Source organism: Leptinotarsa decemlineata, unplaced genomic scaffold (genome assembly GCF_025532065.1).
Source record: "Leptinotarsa decemlineata unplaced genomic scaffold, Ldec_3_MD MMD2_tig00000010_RagTag_RagTag, whole genome shotgun sequence".
NCBI classification, from domain to species: Eukaryota; Metazoa; Arthropoda; class Insecta; order Coleoptera; family Chrysomelidae; genus Leptinotarsa; species Leptinotarsa decemlineata.
Window position 1 is genome coordinate 8306989 of NW_027412538.1, and position 17272 is coordinate 8324260.

At 37.4% G+C, this 17272-nt stretch overlaps 2 protein-coding genes across 2 annotated transcripts in view; one reads left to right on the top strand and one right to left on the bottom strand.

The window, feature by feature from the left end:
• LOC111512734 (cationic amino acid transporter 4) overlaps positions 1-17272 on the bottom strand; it is a 32100-nt gene that overhangs the window by 7048 nt on the left and 7780 nt on the right. The window contains exons 3-6 of the mRNA XM_074171363.1: positions 11001-11249; positions 8938-9231; positions 8283-8573; positions 1573-1840 (exon numbers count right to left, since the gene is read on the bottom strand). Of these exons, the coding sequence (XP_074027464.1) occupies positions 1573-1840; positions 8283-8573; positions 8938-9231; positions 11001-11249 (1102 nt within the window). The remainder of the gene's footprint in view (positions 1-1572; positions 1841-8282; positions 8574-8937; positions 9232-11000; positions 11250-17272) is intronic.
• Positions 1973-3877, top strand: LOC141480850 (uncharacterized). Its single transcript, XM_074171570.1, has 4 exons — positions 1973-1977; positions 2591-2778; positions 2881-2961; positions 3075-3877. Exons 1-4 carry the CDS (start codon positions 1973-1975, stop codon positions 3875-3877), a joined length of 1077 nt encoding a protein of 358 aa, XP_074027671.1.

The window sequence follows — 17272 nt, forward strand, 5'->3', positions numbered from 1 at the left end:
TGTGGTATTGAATTGAACCTGGTTCACGGTCAAAGGCCTTAGAAATATCAAGCTTAACAGTTCTTGACTCTCCATGTTTTTCTATTGCGTTAATCCAAATATGGGTAACAAACGTTGATTTCAATGCAATTTGACAACTCCCCCATTATCCACCACAAAAAAAGACGAAACTTTACATCCTTGTCCACAATGTGGTTATTATTCCTCATGCTGTAAAGAATAGAAAAGATATAATAGGTTAGCTTGGGTCAGGAGGTTAGGTTGGGTTAGGAGGTTAGGTTATTTAAGAAACGTAAAATCAACATTAAATAGACGTTTACGGTATCTCATTTTCTCCTCTACTTTCCAAAATGAAGATGAATCGATTTTTATTTTCATTTCGTGCGGACAGAGATCCACTGATGATGTATTGATATAGACTGTTCAAAAAGTTCATAAATATAGCTTTCTAAACTACTGGTTTCCATTAAAAACTTATCAGTCGAATGTGAAAATGGATTATGTGCACAAAGTTACTCATCAGGTCATAGCAAAATTTACACGTACAGTAACCGTGTTCAGACCACCTAATGAATCAATCGAAACAAATATTTTCGAGAAAGTATTATTGATAGCCAAATATTTAAATACTGAAGCAGAGCTTATTGTCGAATGATTTGAGAATGGAACTTTTAACAGGTGATGATCAACTGTATTGCCAAACATGCGCCAAACTAACTGACTATTATAAGAAAACAAGTATAGCTGAGGCACCAGTCAATCTAATAATGACACTAATGATCTTCAAACACGACTCAACCTCTGACGGATGCACCAAACTCTTACGAAGGTTCGAAATATATGAATACTTCAATCTAGCAGACCACTATTATAATATTCATGCAGTCATTGTTCACTGTAGTTTTGGCGTTAAATCTGGTCATTATTACGCATCGGTCAAAGACGAAACGGACTGATTTAAGTTTGACGATAGTCGTGTAACAAAGTGTTCTGATGTTTTGAATTTATTGGAGCCTCTGGAGACACCCCACATTTTGTTTTATGAAAGAGAGGACATTGTTGATCAAGATCTTCAGATGATGTGGTGCTTTAGGTTTTTCCGGGTTTTCCTGCAGCTGAAAAAGGAAATGCGCCACTGGAATCAATGAAGTCGCCCCGGAGCGCCAATTAATTTTTGTTGTTTCATAATTTCATCATTTGTATTACTTTCTTTGAATAATGAAGGAAAATATAAAACAATTTCTAGCTAATTTACCATTTCTGAATGAAATAAAAAATATTGTAACTGATTGTGGAAAAGTATTTACATCTGGAGAATTTCATGAATGGGCAAATGAGAGAGGAATAACAAACATACTACTCCATTTTCCTGGTGGCTGAAAAAAATGCTTCGAGGCAGCTGTGAGGCATCATATTCAGTCACATTCTGAATATTTAGATTGTTTACCATCATACTTGTTTAAGATCTACAGAAAATCAATAGTTATACAATAATTATATCGTTATCGCATCTTTCAAATGCCATTGTTAGAATACTCGTGCATATTTCTCAATTAAATATGGAATTTTTACCTTAAAATTATAACCGAGGCACTGACTATGGTGTAGGCCAAAAGTGTTCCTATAGACATGAATTCTACAAGCTTCTCTAGGTCAAAAATTAAGGCTATGAAGGCCGAGAACAACCCCGAAATCATCAGGTTAATAAGTGGCAGTTGAGTTTTCGCATTGATGTTTCCTAGGAATTCGAAAAGCAGCCCGTCCACAGCCATGGCGTACATACATCTCGGTAAGGAGAATAGAGAGCCGAACAGTGTTGTGGTCATGCCGCAGATTGCACCTAAAAAAGAATATTTTCTGAATATTCCAACGATATAAGAAAATTTGCTTTTAAAGTTAATCTAGCAGTTGGGCAGAAGAATTCGTTGGCTAACACGGAAAAAATGCTGATAAAACTTGATTTTATTATTCAATGAAGTTGCCTTCGAGGGCGATATAACGATTATAGCGGTCATACAATTTTTCGATACAATTGTTATAGTACGATTTGTTTTTGGCCTTAAAACAAAGACTACAGAATACTATAAGACGTGTCACTCGCTCATTTTTCGACATCTGAGAAATCTCGCCGCCCGCTAGCGACAGCGGGTAATTACCAGCCGAGGTAGTACAGTGTGTCGCTTGAAGTTACCAGTTCTCGTCGGCACACGAGATATAAAGGTTGTCCGTATTGTTTGGTATTGTCAAAGACTACAGAATCGGTAAACTTTGGTATTGTGATAGTGTTGTGTTCGTTCGGAGTTCGAAATATTTATTTTGTGAAAATGTCGACGTATTGCTCAGTGGATGGTTGTCTGAGTACGGTGGGAAGCCCAGGTATTTCGTTTTTCCGCTGCCCAAAGTACAGTGAAAGGTATGCATTCAATATATTCACCATTAATTTTTATTTTACCTATCTATACCTTTTATGGTTTTGTTGTATAAAATTATTCATAACGGAATATACCGCCGGCATTTGCCAATCCAAACTCATTTCAATCTTTTTTCAAAATGTTCAGTTTATCGATTGATATACTTGAATTTTTTTTAGGTGTCAACGTTGGAAAAATGTATTAGGCTTCATTGGGAATCATAGATATGCAACTCTTACCCCAGAGCAGAGTCACAATAGAATTAAAATTTGCAGCTTACATTTTAGAGCCGATGATATTGTGAATTCTCGTATTCATAGCTATGATGTTCCTTCATTGCGTCTGCCTCAAGATGGTTCTCAGAAAGGTTGGTTCAGTGAAGTTTATAGATTCAAATGATGAAAAAATCTTATTCCACTTTTTAACATATGAAATTTACAATATCAATTTTGTTGTTTAAACCTTCCAGATGATGATGCCATTGCCGGTACTAGCAAGGATTTTATTTACATTGATGCTCAGGTTCAAACGGATCAATTAGGATCACGAGGTGAAATATCTTTTCGTTATATTATATACTTACCTGATCTATTTTTATATGCTTCGGAAAAAAAAACGATGACAAGAAAACAATTATTGAAAGTACGTACATCTTTCTTTTAGATGAATGCAGCCAAACATCTGCTAAACTCTCTTCGGGAACTCCAAGAAAAGTGGCATTACGAAAAAAAATTGTATCACTAGAGAAAACAGTAGCTTCAACATCAAAAAGAGCACTGGACGAAACCGGAATTACTCTGGATGATGTTTTCAAGTTTCTGGATCGAAAATATCCTGAGCAATATTGTAAGCTCTTGAAAGCACAGCTTTCTTTGATAAATAAAGCACCAAAAGGGTCCAGGTATAGTGACGAATTCAAACAGTTTGCATTGACTCTTTATTTTCTTGGTCCGAAAGCATACAAAAAATTTTCAACAATTTGTAGATTACCGTCAAAAAGTACACTTCATCGTTTCACGAAAAATTGGATTGTTGAACCAGGCTTCAACGATTTTATTTTTCGTGTTATTGAATTCAGGATTGGGCTCATGAAGGAGAAAGAAAGATATTGTATTTTATGCCTAGACGAAATATCTTTGAAATCTCATCTTTATTATGATATTTCCAGAGACAAAATAGTAGGTTTCCAAACAAGTTTGAATTGGACCTCTACTGACATAGCAAGTAGTGCTCTAACAGTAATGGTCAGAGGTTTGGCAAGCAATTGGAAAATACCACTTGCATACTTTTTCTATAAGACATCAGCAACTTCTGATGATTTGAAAGATATTTTGTTCAAAACGGTACGAAGATGCAAAAGTATAGGCCTAAATGTCATGGGGGTGGTTTCCGATCAGGGTTCAAATTTTCAGAAGTTGGTGAAAACTTTGAATGTTACAGACGAAACGAAAATTCCATATTTCTGATAGACGATCATAAACTTGTATATTTGTTTGATATCCCGCACTTGCTGAAGTCGACACAATTTGTTTTCCTATCAGTTTTTACTTCAGGGTGGAGAAACAAGAAAACATTACATAGAAACAATGTATAATTATGATAGAACTAAACAATATAAATTGTCTCTTAAACTTAATAATGACCACATTTATCGAAATAATTTTCAAAAAATGAAAGTCACGTTGGCTTCCCAAGTTCCCATCAAGAGATATTGTTGACCATGTAATAGAGATGGAAAACATATTCATTGAAAATTTTGATAAAATCGGCAGTGAGAAGGGAATTGGACAGTATTTGAAAACAAAATATTCGAAAATTCTTTTCTCACATCCATGTCAAAAATTCCTCTTCGATTATTATATATCTTTATATACAAGAGTTCGGATATACTTTACTTTAAAATTCATGAACCAGGACATGAAGATTGTTAGGAAACATAAATCATGCAATGTAAAATTGAATATTTTAAATCATTTATAAACATATAACATTATATAATTGTATTATTTTTGTTAATAAAACATGTTTTTCTGAATGTATGTTTATCATTTCATCAGTAAATCACTCTGATCTGTTTCTTAGATCATTTATTCATGAGTTTATCTATAATGTTTCTAGAAGTTGATCGACAAACAACTACTTTCGTATCTTTGTTTATCTGTCTGATACAACCGAGCAAGCGAAGTTTCAACTTCGGAACGTCCCCTGTAGATATCGCGAATAGGAACTGCCCTCGTATAACTGTCATGCGGCCGGCGGCTTCCAGACATCGTCTGTCGGCGATATGATTTATGGAAATCGCAAAAAATGCAATCCTGAGCCGTACCGACAAACGAATTCCTTGGAGTGAACCAACTTATAGTATTCGGTAAACTTTGCTTAAAATAGGCCCCAGTTTCGACGATTACCTCTTCATTGCCGCTAAATTTCTTTCCACCCAGCATTTTCTTGAGGTTTGAGAACAGGAAAAAGACGCTGGCGCCAGATCAGGAGAATACAGTGGATGTGGGAGCAATTCGAAGTCCAATTCATGCAATTTTGCTATTTTTTTTATTGATTTGTGACACACTGCATTGTCTTGATGAATCAGTTTTTTTTTCTTCAAATGTTACTGTTTTTCCGCGATTTCATGCTTCAAACGCTCCAATAACGCTATGTATAGTTCAAGTAAACGATATAGTGCAACCTACCTTCCAACAGCTCACGACATTATGGCCGGAAGTATTCAATTTCTTTCTTATGATTTCAGTTGTAGGAATCTCATTGCTTTTGTAACAGTCGTATATGTTTTTTTTCAATGATTTTAATAGATAAACATCTGTTATAATCATGTATAACATTGCGTCTTGCGTTCATAAGGTTTGTTTTTGACTACTTTATGTACAAGTGAGAAAGGAACTTCGGTCAAATCTGATGTTGCTTATAATAGTTTGTTGCCTTCGAAACCAAACTAGAGATGTAGATTCTTATATACATTGAAACATACTCTCGGTGTTTCAATATTCAAATGCATTCGAATCTTTTCACTGGTATCTCTTTTTCGCATTGTTCACCATCGCTATTGGAATCACTACACATGAAAAAGTCTGCGTTGTTATCACACTCGTTATTACCATTTGTACTTTTCCAAGGACGCCACATTTTGAACAGATAACAAAAATTTTAAGTAATTATAACTGCACCAATAACGAATTTCAACACTCAAATCGCCGATCAGCTCCTGAACTGAACACGACGGCGATAACCATCCCCATATTCCCCGATTTCTATTCGTCACCGTAACATGACTTCAAATTCAACTTTATGACTCTTCTGCCAATCATAAAACTCGGTTAGTAAAAATTATCCAATACGAACCGCCAAGTCCACAGTCCACGTGGACTAGTTCGCTGCCGCTTCATTTCCATGTATTGGTTTTTTTGGCCTTTGAGAGTGCCGCCAACTTTAAGAGTGCACAATATCGTTTACTTCGACTATAATAGTCGCTGTTGATGGTTTTTCCTTCTCACGATACACGAAATACTAATACCATAACCTTGCCAGCCGAATTTTGCTTCTTTGCACACTTTGGAGTTGATTCACCATGTGATTATGGTGTGAAATGATGGAGGCATGTTTCATCTATTATCACATACCGACGCATAAATTCGGTTTTTTTTATGGTGGAACAGCTTCAAACACTGTTCACAATAATCAATTCGTTGTTGTTTTTGAGCACGCACGTCACCCACTTTGAACAAAGCTTTCGCACACCCAAATTTTCGTGTACGATATGCCGAACACGTTCCGTTAGACCCTTAGCTATCTGGATCAACTTAATTTGTGGTCATCTGAAATTATTTTGTAGACTTTTTTGATGTTTTCGTCGCTAACAGCCTCTTTGAGGCGTACACAACCTTGTGTTTTTCAAGACGATTAAAGATACTTACTATAATTATTATATATTTTTTACTGTATTATGCGCTGGTCAGGCTGGTCAAAGAGAAAATCTCGATATTTTATCTGTTTTTTCTTCTATTTTCAGACGATATTCGTCTCGCCAGGAGCTGAAAACTCCACGACAAATAGCGTCTTGTTCTGGTGGTCGAGATGGATTATACTTATTAGCTTGTACGAGCCTGAGGGTGGGGAGCGAATAGTTCCAATAAATTCGGCACTTCTCGTTCCCCACAACGGATTCAATATCTCCCGGAGCGTAGGGCAACACCGGTGTCTCATCAATACCGTAAGAGTTCCATAGATGGTAATATAGTACTCTCAGGGTCGTGTTATGTCGATGGATATAGGCCGAAACCGCATATGATGGACATGCTGATAGCAAGTGCGTTAAGGTGTCGGGCACCTCGCGGCAGGCCCTGCACCTTGTGTCAGGAACCTCTATACCCATCACGCGACTGCTGGACTGAGGTGTTGAAGACATTATCTTCGCAAGCCATGACGAACCCCTCAGTTTCCGTCTTCAGCCCACTCGACCTGAGGAAAGCAAAAGTCAGGCGCGTTGATAAGCCAAGGTTTTCAATGTTATTGAAGAAGACCCCATGCATTTTTTATCCTTGTGTTTCCGCAGAAGTGAGGTGATCTCTGCGGCTTTTATATGAGCTTTTTGCTGAACAGGTTCCAACTCTGTGACAGAGTTGTGGTCACCTCGTTCAGTGTCGAAAACTATACCGAGTTCATCAGCTGCTCGGGCAGCTGCCCTAGAGAGAAATAATCCATTTCCTGCACTCTCATGGTCACGGACCATGCAGAGAAGGGGATCCGAACTCCTGACGACTTTACAGGATATATCCAGTACCATTCTGTCATGTAGACACTCCAAACTCAAAAGTCCACGGCTTCCCTGTTGTCGGGGAATGTACAACCGTGGAACGGACGATTTGGGATGCAAACTCCTATAGAGATGTATCATTTTTCGGGTCTTTACGTCGAGTTGATACAGCTCCTCCCGAGTCCACTTCACTACTCCGAACGAGTAGAGTAAGCAAGCATATCTGTTGCAACAACTTTGTTTTTTCCCGACAGTTCCGATGACCAGATCTGTCGAAGTTGGTGCTGATACTTATTTATTATTATTAATATTATTACTGCGTGCATCGTCCTCGGTGCCCATGTCACCCCGTTTAAACTAAGTGAACCACTTCTCAACAGTTACTTTTCCTGGTACAAAATCTAAACAATATTTATCAACCAAGCCTTGACTTCAATAGTGCTTTTTTTGCCAAACAGCAATTCTTCAATAACACACGAAATTCCTTTTCATCCATTTTCTTCAAACTATTAAGAGTTGCTTCAGTCAAAATGTTTTACCCCACAAACTAATAGTCCGAACGCTGTGAAATTTGTATTCGTTAAGGTTAAGGTTAACCAAAAATCATATAGATTTGATACTAGTAGCGCCGTCTGTGGCGTAACTTGCATTAATTGGAAAACGGCGTTGACATCTCTCACGATCTACAGACAGATATCAAAGATAAAAGAGGCTCTCCAAAGGGAGTCCATCATGAACCCAACGTTCGACATCAACCGCTGAACGCTATCTTTTTCTCTTTCTCTAATATTGCTTTTTGCTTCTGTTCAGGCGCAGCAAGCCAAGTCTTGCTGTACGCAATACAGTACTCTCATAAATTTTCGTAAATTATTGACTCGTCTTTCGACGACAGACATACACTACAAGTAAAACTGTCACTACACAAATAAACTCAAATTGCTTGCGAGTGCTATGACGGCGTGAGCTTGGGCTACCTCTTCGATGAAAACAGTCGCATCCAATTTCACGTCCGCCCACCTCGACGAGGAAACGGGAACTACTCTTACACACAATTTTTTTAATGTTAGAATGGCGTTCCATAACCACAAAGTTTTTTTACTCACCTAGCGAAACGGCATATTTCACCCAGTGTATTCCAACGCGACTGAAGGCCTCGGGAAGGGCAGCATTCGGATTTACTTCGTAGTAGGGCACTAGCAAAGTGAGGGAGGCACTAACGAGAATGTAGCCCAAGGTGACGATGCCCATGGAGAGCACCGTCGCGATAGGTATGGAAAAGGAGGGATTTTTCGCTTCTTCTCCAGATGTGGCGATGCTATCAAATCCGACGAATGCGTAGAAACAAGTCGCTGCACCGGCTATGACTCCTCCGAAGCCGTAAGGAAGGAAGCCCCCTGTTTGACAAAAATATCGCTGAATGACAGAATGTCTCATAAACCATGAAGGTAATAGATTTCATAAGATTGAAACTATTCGTCAATAGATACTACGGAAGGAACGCAATCCCCACAAAAAATATTGAGCAAGAGCAGGATAAGTACATTGTTTATTCATTTCTTTGTAAAATATTATTGTACAGCTGTGTTAAGTTGGCAACACTTGACAGTTGGTAATATTGTATTAATATTGGTATGTATTTTTGTGTGGTTTATCCCTCTCTCTTGCTTGTTGGTGTTCGACCAGGGCAGTCGATTATTGAAGTTCTGGTGTTTAATTGACAATAAGCACATTTATAGATAATTCATGTTAATAACTCACCTTTTCCGCTAGTCCAGTTGGACTCGTCCGCATAGTAAAACCCAACCCCCACAACCAAAATCATGACAGCCAAGTTGATAAGGGTGAGAAAGCTGTTCACAGCCGTTGAACCTTTGACGCCGATTCCCAGCAGAGAAGCATATACGATGCACACGAAAAAAGCCAAGAAATCAGGGTATTTACTCAGAAGTTGTTCGTGCATTTCGCCAGTTATGGAGACGGTGGTGTTGCTGATAATACCGCCGAAGAGAGAGTCCACGTATCCACTCCATGCACGAGCTACTGATGCGGCGCCTGAAATCGTTAAAATTACAGCTTGTGATGCACTGTTTGGAACCTTTGGTGTAGTAATGAATATTACTGGAGTTTTTTCCAACACTCTACCGTTATTTAAACACCTCGACACGTGTTTCGATCACCAAGTGATTGTGTTTCTATCACCAAGTGATCGAAACACGTGTCGAGGTGTTAAAATAACGGTGAAAGATCTTCCTCTTGAAGATGATCACTTGATGGTCGAAACAAGTGTCAAGGTGTTAAAATACCGTTTTGGTGGAAGATCTTCCTCTTGAAGGTGATCACTTGGTGATCGAAACACATGTCGAGGTGTTAAAATAACGGTTTGGTGTTGGGAAAAAACTTCAGTAATGAAAATTACAGCTTGCTAGTCAGGATGTTCTTAAAATGTGTATAACTCCAAAGAATTATCCAGAGTTTGTAAAATTTCGATTTTTTTTCTACCATGTAATAAATGTGGTGTTTATCTTAGAAGTATGACTCATTGTATTTTTTGCATTGTGAAAACATAAAGCTTTGAGGTGGAAGAAGAACAAAAAATAAAGTAGTACTCATGAAGTAGGTTGTTGTTACCAACGAAGTCGAAAGAAATGAAGTTTATCCTGTATGGGTCTAGGTGTTAGGTGGAAGGATAGAAAATACCCAGAATTGAATGGTCAGACAATAGAAATTGACGAATGGAATTGAAAAACAAAGTACTCCAATTTTTCAAAGGGTTTCTCTTGAAGACCACCTTCACCTTCATAGGTGAAATCAAGTAATTTCTATACGAGTCTAGAACGACGGGTTGAAGCTGAAGTATTAAGGTAGTAGTTGTTGTCTGCGGCTCCGCCCGCGTATAATTTGGTTTAAGTTTCATGATAGACCATTTTAAACAAATAGTTACAATTTTTTTTATTGACCCAAAACTTCAGGTTTCCAACTTCCAAACTGACTAAAAACAATACAATTTTTGAACTCCTGTGTTTCCTCTTTGGTGGTGAAAATTCCTGATTCCCTTTCCTGATGATTATTTACGCTATAAAAAGAACCTACGTGCATATTTCAAGATTCTAGATTCAGTAGCTTCGGCTGTACTTTTATATAAAGGCGGGCAACAGCTAGTTATTTATATTTTTACTTTGAAAATACAGTAACTGAAAAATATGCCAACTGAACTAAGACAGGAATAGCTTCGAGAATCAAATTAGTTACCGTTTACGACTTCTGCCCTCTCTGCTTGAGTTCGAGTCGCGTTCTCGGCGATGGCTTTCCACTGTTTAGACCACCCATCGTCCCCGTCGTCTCAAAGTAGAAGCGACGCATAATGGCTTACTGCGTTGCGTCAAGTTGTTCTTATCGTGATAAGTTTTAAACGATTCTTCCAAATTACTTAGTGTAAAAGATGAAGTTCATCTATATTAAAAACTTAAAACAACAATTGAATCCATATTTATAGATATTCTGTTTGGCTCGGATATTTCGTACTGGCGAGCAGTAATACCTCGATGCCGGTCTACTTGAATATTTTCAGGACGGCTCTGTTGCTGTATGAACGAGAAACATATGCGAGACTAACCTCTGTGACGTATTTGCATAAAAGTCTGTCGGATATAATTCAATATCTCGCGTGGTGTTAGCCGGGAAAGTAGTTGTTTTCCGGCAGTTACTTACCAGAACCTACGGTGTAGTTAGTTGATTTCAGAGGTGGACCGTTTATCATTCGAAAATAATTTCATATATTGGGGACATTAGTCGCTTTTCGTCAAAATAATGGAATTACTCACCTATCATATGTTCAAGTAGAATGTTCCAACCAATAACGAATGCCCAAAACTCTCCAATACTAATGTAGGTGTACACGTAAGCAGATCCTGCTTTGGGAACCCTGGTGCCAAATTCAGCATAACATAATGCTGACAGCAGGCATGCGATACCTGCCAGCAGGAAGGATAAAATGATCCCGGGTCCTGCGATATCCTTTGCTACAGTTCCTGTTAAGACGTATATACCTGCACCCACCATATGACCGACACCTGGAAGGAAAGTGTGGATAATCAAAACAAAATATTAACATGTACCGAGGAAAAATAGTGATTACGCTAACAATATAGATTACAAATATACAGGCTGATTCACGGTGGATGGCACATTAGACGTTTCTGGTGAACCAGACAACGGATCACTTAGAAATTTTAATGGAGGGCATATTCGGACATTCTCTAGCCAACCAAAATATTTTCGACAATGCGGTGTTGCCGCTTCTATTAGAAAGCAGTAGCAACTTTGATTTTTCAAATAGAACACTCTGTATATAATATTATTTTTGGAATCTCCAACAATTGCCCGACAACTTTTCTTGATATTTCCCTATACCTGTCTGTTACCGTTTTCGAAATATAAATTAATTTCAATTTTTTTCTTCGAAAATCATGACTTCTAAAAATGCCAATTTTTTTCTTCGAAAATCATGACTTCTAAAAATGCCGATATCTTTTAGTTAAGAAGTACTATGATATCGAAATTGGGTTTGGAGTTAGGTGATACTTGGACACTTCCCACACGTCAGCCTAATCTCCGTTACTTCAATACAGGGTGGTAAAAAATACAGTTTTTTCGTTTGCTTGAAAAAGTTGCTGAAATTTGATTATTTTAAATGGAACATCCTGTATATTATTGAAAATTCGGAAAGCTGCTGAAATTTGCTTTCTTTCTATGTATATCATACCTATACCTAACTAGTCAAGTTTCGGACTTATGAACATTTATTTGTGAAAATGTCCCTTCAGATTGGTATTTCCATTCGGTATTTGGTAAGCAGGCCATGATTACTATTTGACAGTAGCGTTGTGACATTCTCCTAATAATATCGACATTTTCGTCACTTCAGAAGTTGCAAATACCTTCAAAACGATGGAACAAAACTATTCAAACGAAGTTCTTATGAATTTGTTTATTATTTTTGGACAGTGTGACAAAATTATCAGCAGAACATGTAGAAAGTTCAATGAAATGTATCCGAATCTACCGCCAATGAACCTCAAGAAATTTATACGAATTCAGAACAATTTCAATGCATTTGGATCAACTTTAAAAGCACCAAGAAACTTGCCTCGACCCAAACTTTCGAAGACAACCAGATTAATGTCTTAGCATATTTTCACGCATTTCCCGAGTCATCGATAAGAAGTGCTGAAGAAGATTTGGGTATAAAATATTCATCGGTTCAAAGAATCTTGCGAAGACATAAAATGCATGATTATAAATTCACCAAAATTCAAGCAATGAAGCCTCAAGATCCTCAACAGAGAGTAGAATTTTGTGAAATGTTGTTGACACGCATTCAAGAAGATCCACTTTTTTTAAATAAAATTATTTGGACTGATGAATCGAAATTTTCGAGAGAAAATCCTCACGTCACAAAAGAAGCCGGATTTCAAGAAAAATTTAGTTTTAATGTCTTCTGCATGTTGATGGACAACAAATTGAGGTACGTGATATACGAGGAGTCATTAACATCCAGAAGCTACCTGAATATTTTGGAGAATACTGTAGACAGTTTCGTGGATAATCTGCCACTCGAAGATTATCGAAACTGTTGGTACCAACTAGACGGAGCTCCTGCACATTGCACAAGAGAAGTGAGCGCAGAACTGGATAGACTATTTGACGATCGGTGGATGAGGCGCTTGGGACCATGGAATTGGCCAGCGAGATCACCCGATCTTAACCCATTAGATTTTTATTTGTGGGGAATGTTTAAAGAAAAATTTTACAAAATACCCGTGCGTTCGAGAGATGAATTGTTAGAAAGGATTGCCCAAACATTTGAAGATTTGGATCCCAATGAAATCAGATCTGCCACCACGAAAGCAGTCAACACCCGCATTTTAAAGTGCTTGGAAGTGAACGGCCAGCGATTCGAACATATTTTGAAATATTCCACATGATTGTTTTACTTTTTTATAATTATTCATATCAATATTTCCAATTTCAAGTTTCTTGGTGCTTTTTTAAAGTTTATCCAAACATATTGAAATTGTTCTGAATTCGTATAAATTTCTTGAGGTTCATTGGCGGTAGATTCGGATACACTTCATTGAACTTTCTACATGTTCTGCTGATAATTTTGTCACACTGTCCAAAAATAAAAAACAAATTCATAAGAACTTCGTTTGAATAGTTTTGTTCCATCGTTTTGAAGGTATTTGCAACTTCTGAAGTGACGAAAATGTCGATATTATTAGGAGAATGTCACAACGCTACTGTCAAATAGTAATCATGGCCTGCTTACCAAATACCGAATGGAAATACCATTCTGAAGGGACATTTTCACAAATAAATGTTCATAAGTCCGAAACTTGACTAGTTAGGTATAGGTATGATATGCATAGAAAGAAAGCAAATTTCAGCAGCTTTCCGAATTTTCAATAATATACAGGATGTTCCATTTAAAATAATCAAATTTCAGCAACTTTTTCAAGCAAACGAAAAAACTGTATTTTTTTACCACCCTGTATTGAAGTAACGGAGATTAGGCTGACGTGTGGGAAGTGTCCAAGTATCACCTAACTCCAAACTAAATTTCGATATCATAGTACTTCTTAACTAAAAGATATCGGCGTTTTTAGAAGTCATGATTTTCGAAGAAAAAAATTGAAATTAATTTTTATTTCGAAAACGGTAACAGATAGGTATAGGAAAATATCAAGAAAAGTTGTCGGGCAATTGTTGGAGATTCCAAAAATAATATTATATACAGAGTGTTCTATTTGAAAAATCAAAGTTGCTACTGCTTTCTAATAGAAGCGGCAACATCGCATTGTCGAAAATATTTTAGTTGGCTAGAGAATGTCCGAATATGCCCTCCATTAAATTTTCAAAGTGATCCGTTGTCTGGTTCACCAGAAACGTCTAATGTGCCATCCACCGTGAATCAGCCTGTAGTCTAGTTACAATACAGACTAGAAGTTAGTCTAGTTACTAAATACCTGTCAGGTCAAACTTTTTTTTTCGCCTCCGAAAAAAGTCGAGTCGAAATAGCGTGTAGATTATTTTTGAGAATAAATGAAGTGCCGCTAGCAAAAATTGCAAAAATTATAAACAATTGACTGAAAAAAATGGGGTTGGGTGCTTTGCAAATAACTATTTGACATTTTTCAAATTTTAAAAAATATTCAAAAAGAGGAAGAAATTCACCAAAAAAATTGGGTAAGAGTTCAAATTTTAGGGTAAATTAGATGTCTTAAGTTTTTTCGTCGTATCTCAATTAGTTTATAAGTTATAATAAGTTTGAACATAAAGAACCAGGTGAGAATGATGGATTAAAGATAAACAAAATTTTTAAAATTCGATATAAAATATAAATTATGAGTTTATCGAGTATTACTGTATCTTCGAATGAGATAATATGAGTGCCTTCTCTGTTAAGAGCTTTTTTTTCAGCAACAAAACACAAGCACTGCAGGAATATCCTCAAGGCGCTCCTAGAGCGGTGCCTGTGCGAGAGTAGTGATACACATAGGATTTGAATCGCTGGAGATCAAATTTATTTGGAAAAACGTACTCAGGAATTTTATCCACATAAACACCTTTCTCCAGATAAAAGAGTTTTCAAACAATGAAGTTCGAAGTGAACTGAGTTGAACCTCAAAACGATGAGCAGCCACAGTCCGTCGCGTATTTCTGATATGCACCGCTCTTGGTGGAATCAAACGTGCTAAGTCACTGGAACACTGTGAAAGTATTAAAAGAAGTGAGACAAATCTCCAACTCTTCTTGAATGTTCCAGGCTATCAAGGTTGCAAGTGATGTTCGCGTCTCCAATCAGGCGTATGACTTGGGGGCGGAGCTCCATATATGAGAACAATACTCCAAAGAAGGTCTGATCTGAGCTTTATGAAGCATCAAAAGTTGCTGAGATGTGTACAGAGTCTGGTTCCGAACTGTGTTCCAAAGTTTTGAGAAGCAGCCCTTGCAATTCTAGCGACATGATTGGGCCAAGACATATTGGGGCCCCTCCTTTTTATCAACTACGTAAATGACTTATTTTATCATTTAGTTTATTCAACCTATATCATGTTGGCGGATGACACCACTATCTTTCATAAAAATATAAACCAGAAAATAATAAATGAAGCTACTGAAAAAAAAGCCGAATATTGGTTTGCAGCAAAGAGTTTGAAACTCAATGCTTGCAAAACAAATCATATGACATCTTCTTCACAAGCAACACGTACCAATGAACCCACAAAACTTTTAGGAAATTTTCTAAATCCCTCTCTGAATTGGACGTTTCACATCGAGAGGCTCTGCTCCAAACTTTCAAGCTCCATTTTTATTCTGAGAGAACTGAAAAATATAATAACTTCTGACACACTAATGAATATCTACTATATTTTTTTTCACTCTCATATTTCCTATGGGGTAATTTTATGGGGCAATGCATCCGACTCTAGGCTTAAAAAAAATCCATCCGAATTATTACTAATGTTGCCTTCAGAGACCATTGTAAACCTTTATTCCAGAAATTCAAAGTCATGACACTACCTGCTCTTTATATTTTCCACCAAGTACTAGAAATCCATAGTGGAAAAAATAAACTAAGTATGAATTCAAACTTTCATGAGTATAACACCCACAGTGCTGGGCATATCTCAGACCACAGAGATTTAGATTAAATAAATCTGCTAATAATTCTCTAGATATTGCTCTCTAAAATAAATTACCATCCAGTTGGAATGCTTGAATGATTTGCTTGAAAAAAAAAATTAAAAAGATTTCTTTCAGAAAATGGGTTCTATTCAATTCGTGAGTATATGGACACACCTGTCAGCGATACGCGTAGTTGTAGTAATACCTGAAATAGTAGGAGTACTAACCTACTGTGTAGGGTGTTGAGGCTGGCCTGAACGAATTGTTCTTTTAGATGATTTGATTTATAGCCAGTCTTCAAGTATGCCCACTGACTATACGTGAAAGATTTCTTTCCTTTTACGAGGAATTGGGCAAATTTGGATATGCAGTTGGTTACCTCGTTCACAGGCAGATGGAGCGACGACAAACCTGTTGTTTGTTGTAGTCTTCAGCTTAGTTCGAGGAATGATACTCTGACGGAATTCGATTTTCAATTATCGGAAATCATCGACTTTATGTTGATGATATACACTACCTTGCACTGACGAGTGGCCAAACAGCCCGAAACCGGTCTGCAAGTGTGTTCCAATAATTGAAAATCTATTGCGGCAGTTGTATCGCCAACAGCATATGCAGGAATAACTTCAGTGAAGAATCCTGCACTGACACCTGTCGGATATAATCCAACGCCCTTCGTGGTATTAGCCAGGGGAGTAGTTGTTTTCTGATAGGTGTCAGTCCATTAACCTACTGTGTAGGGTGTTGAGGCTGGCCTGAACGAATTGTTCTTTTAGATGGTAGGAGTACTAGTTTATGTGTATATGTATATATGTTTGTATTGTGTGTATGTACGTATATATGTGTGTAAATATGTATATGTGTGTATATGTATATAAACACCCCCCTAACTTCCGTAATATTCGAGGTAGAACGATGAAACTCTCAAGACTGATGAAAATGCTCAAAATGCATCTACCACGTGAATGGGGTTGGCCAAAGTGATATACACTGTCCGCCACTCGCGATAGAACACCCCATTTTTACGGTAAAACATATTAGGGGGCAAAATAGCCTCAAAATTCCTTCAGATTCGTGATCAGGACTACCAACTTACTACGAATACACTTTTTTCCTGAAAAATGTCAGACCTGAAAAATCCGAATTTGTCTCACTTCATATGGAAACACCCTCGTATCTTCCGTAATATTCGAGGTGAAACGATGAAACTCTCAGGACTGATGGAAATGCTCAAAATGCACCTACCACCTGAATGGGGTTGGCCAAAGTAATATACACTGTCCGCCACTCGCGATGGAACACCCCATTTTTAGGTAAAACATGTTACGGCGCAAAATAGTTCGCTTCCAATACTTGAACCCCTTCATTCTATCTGGAGAGTACCCCTTCATTCTATCTCAGGTAT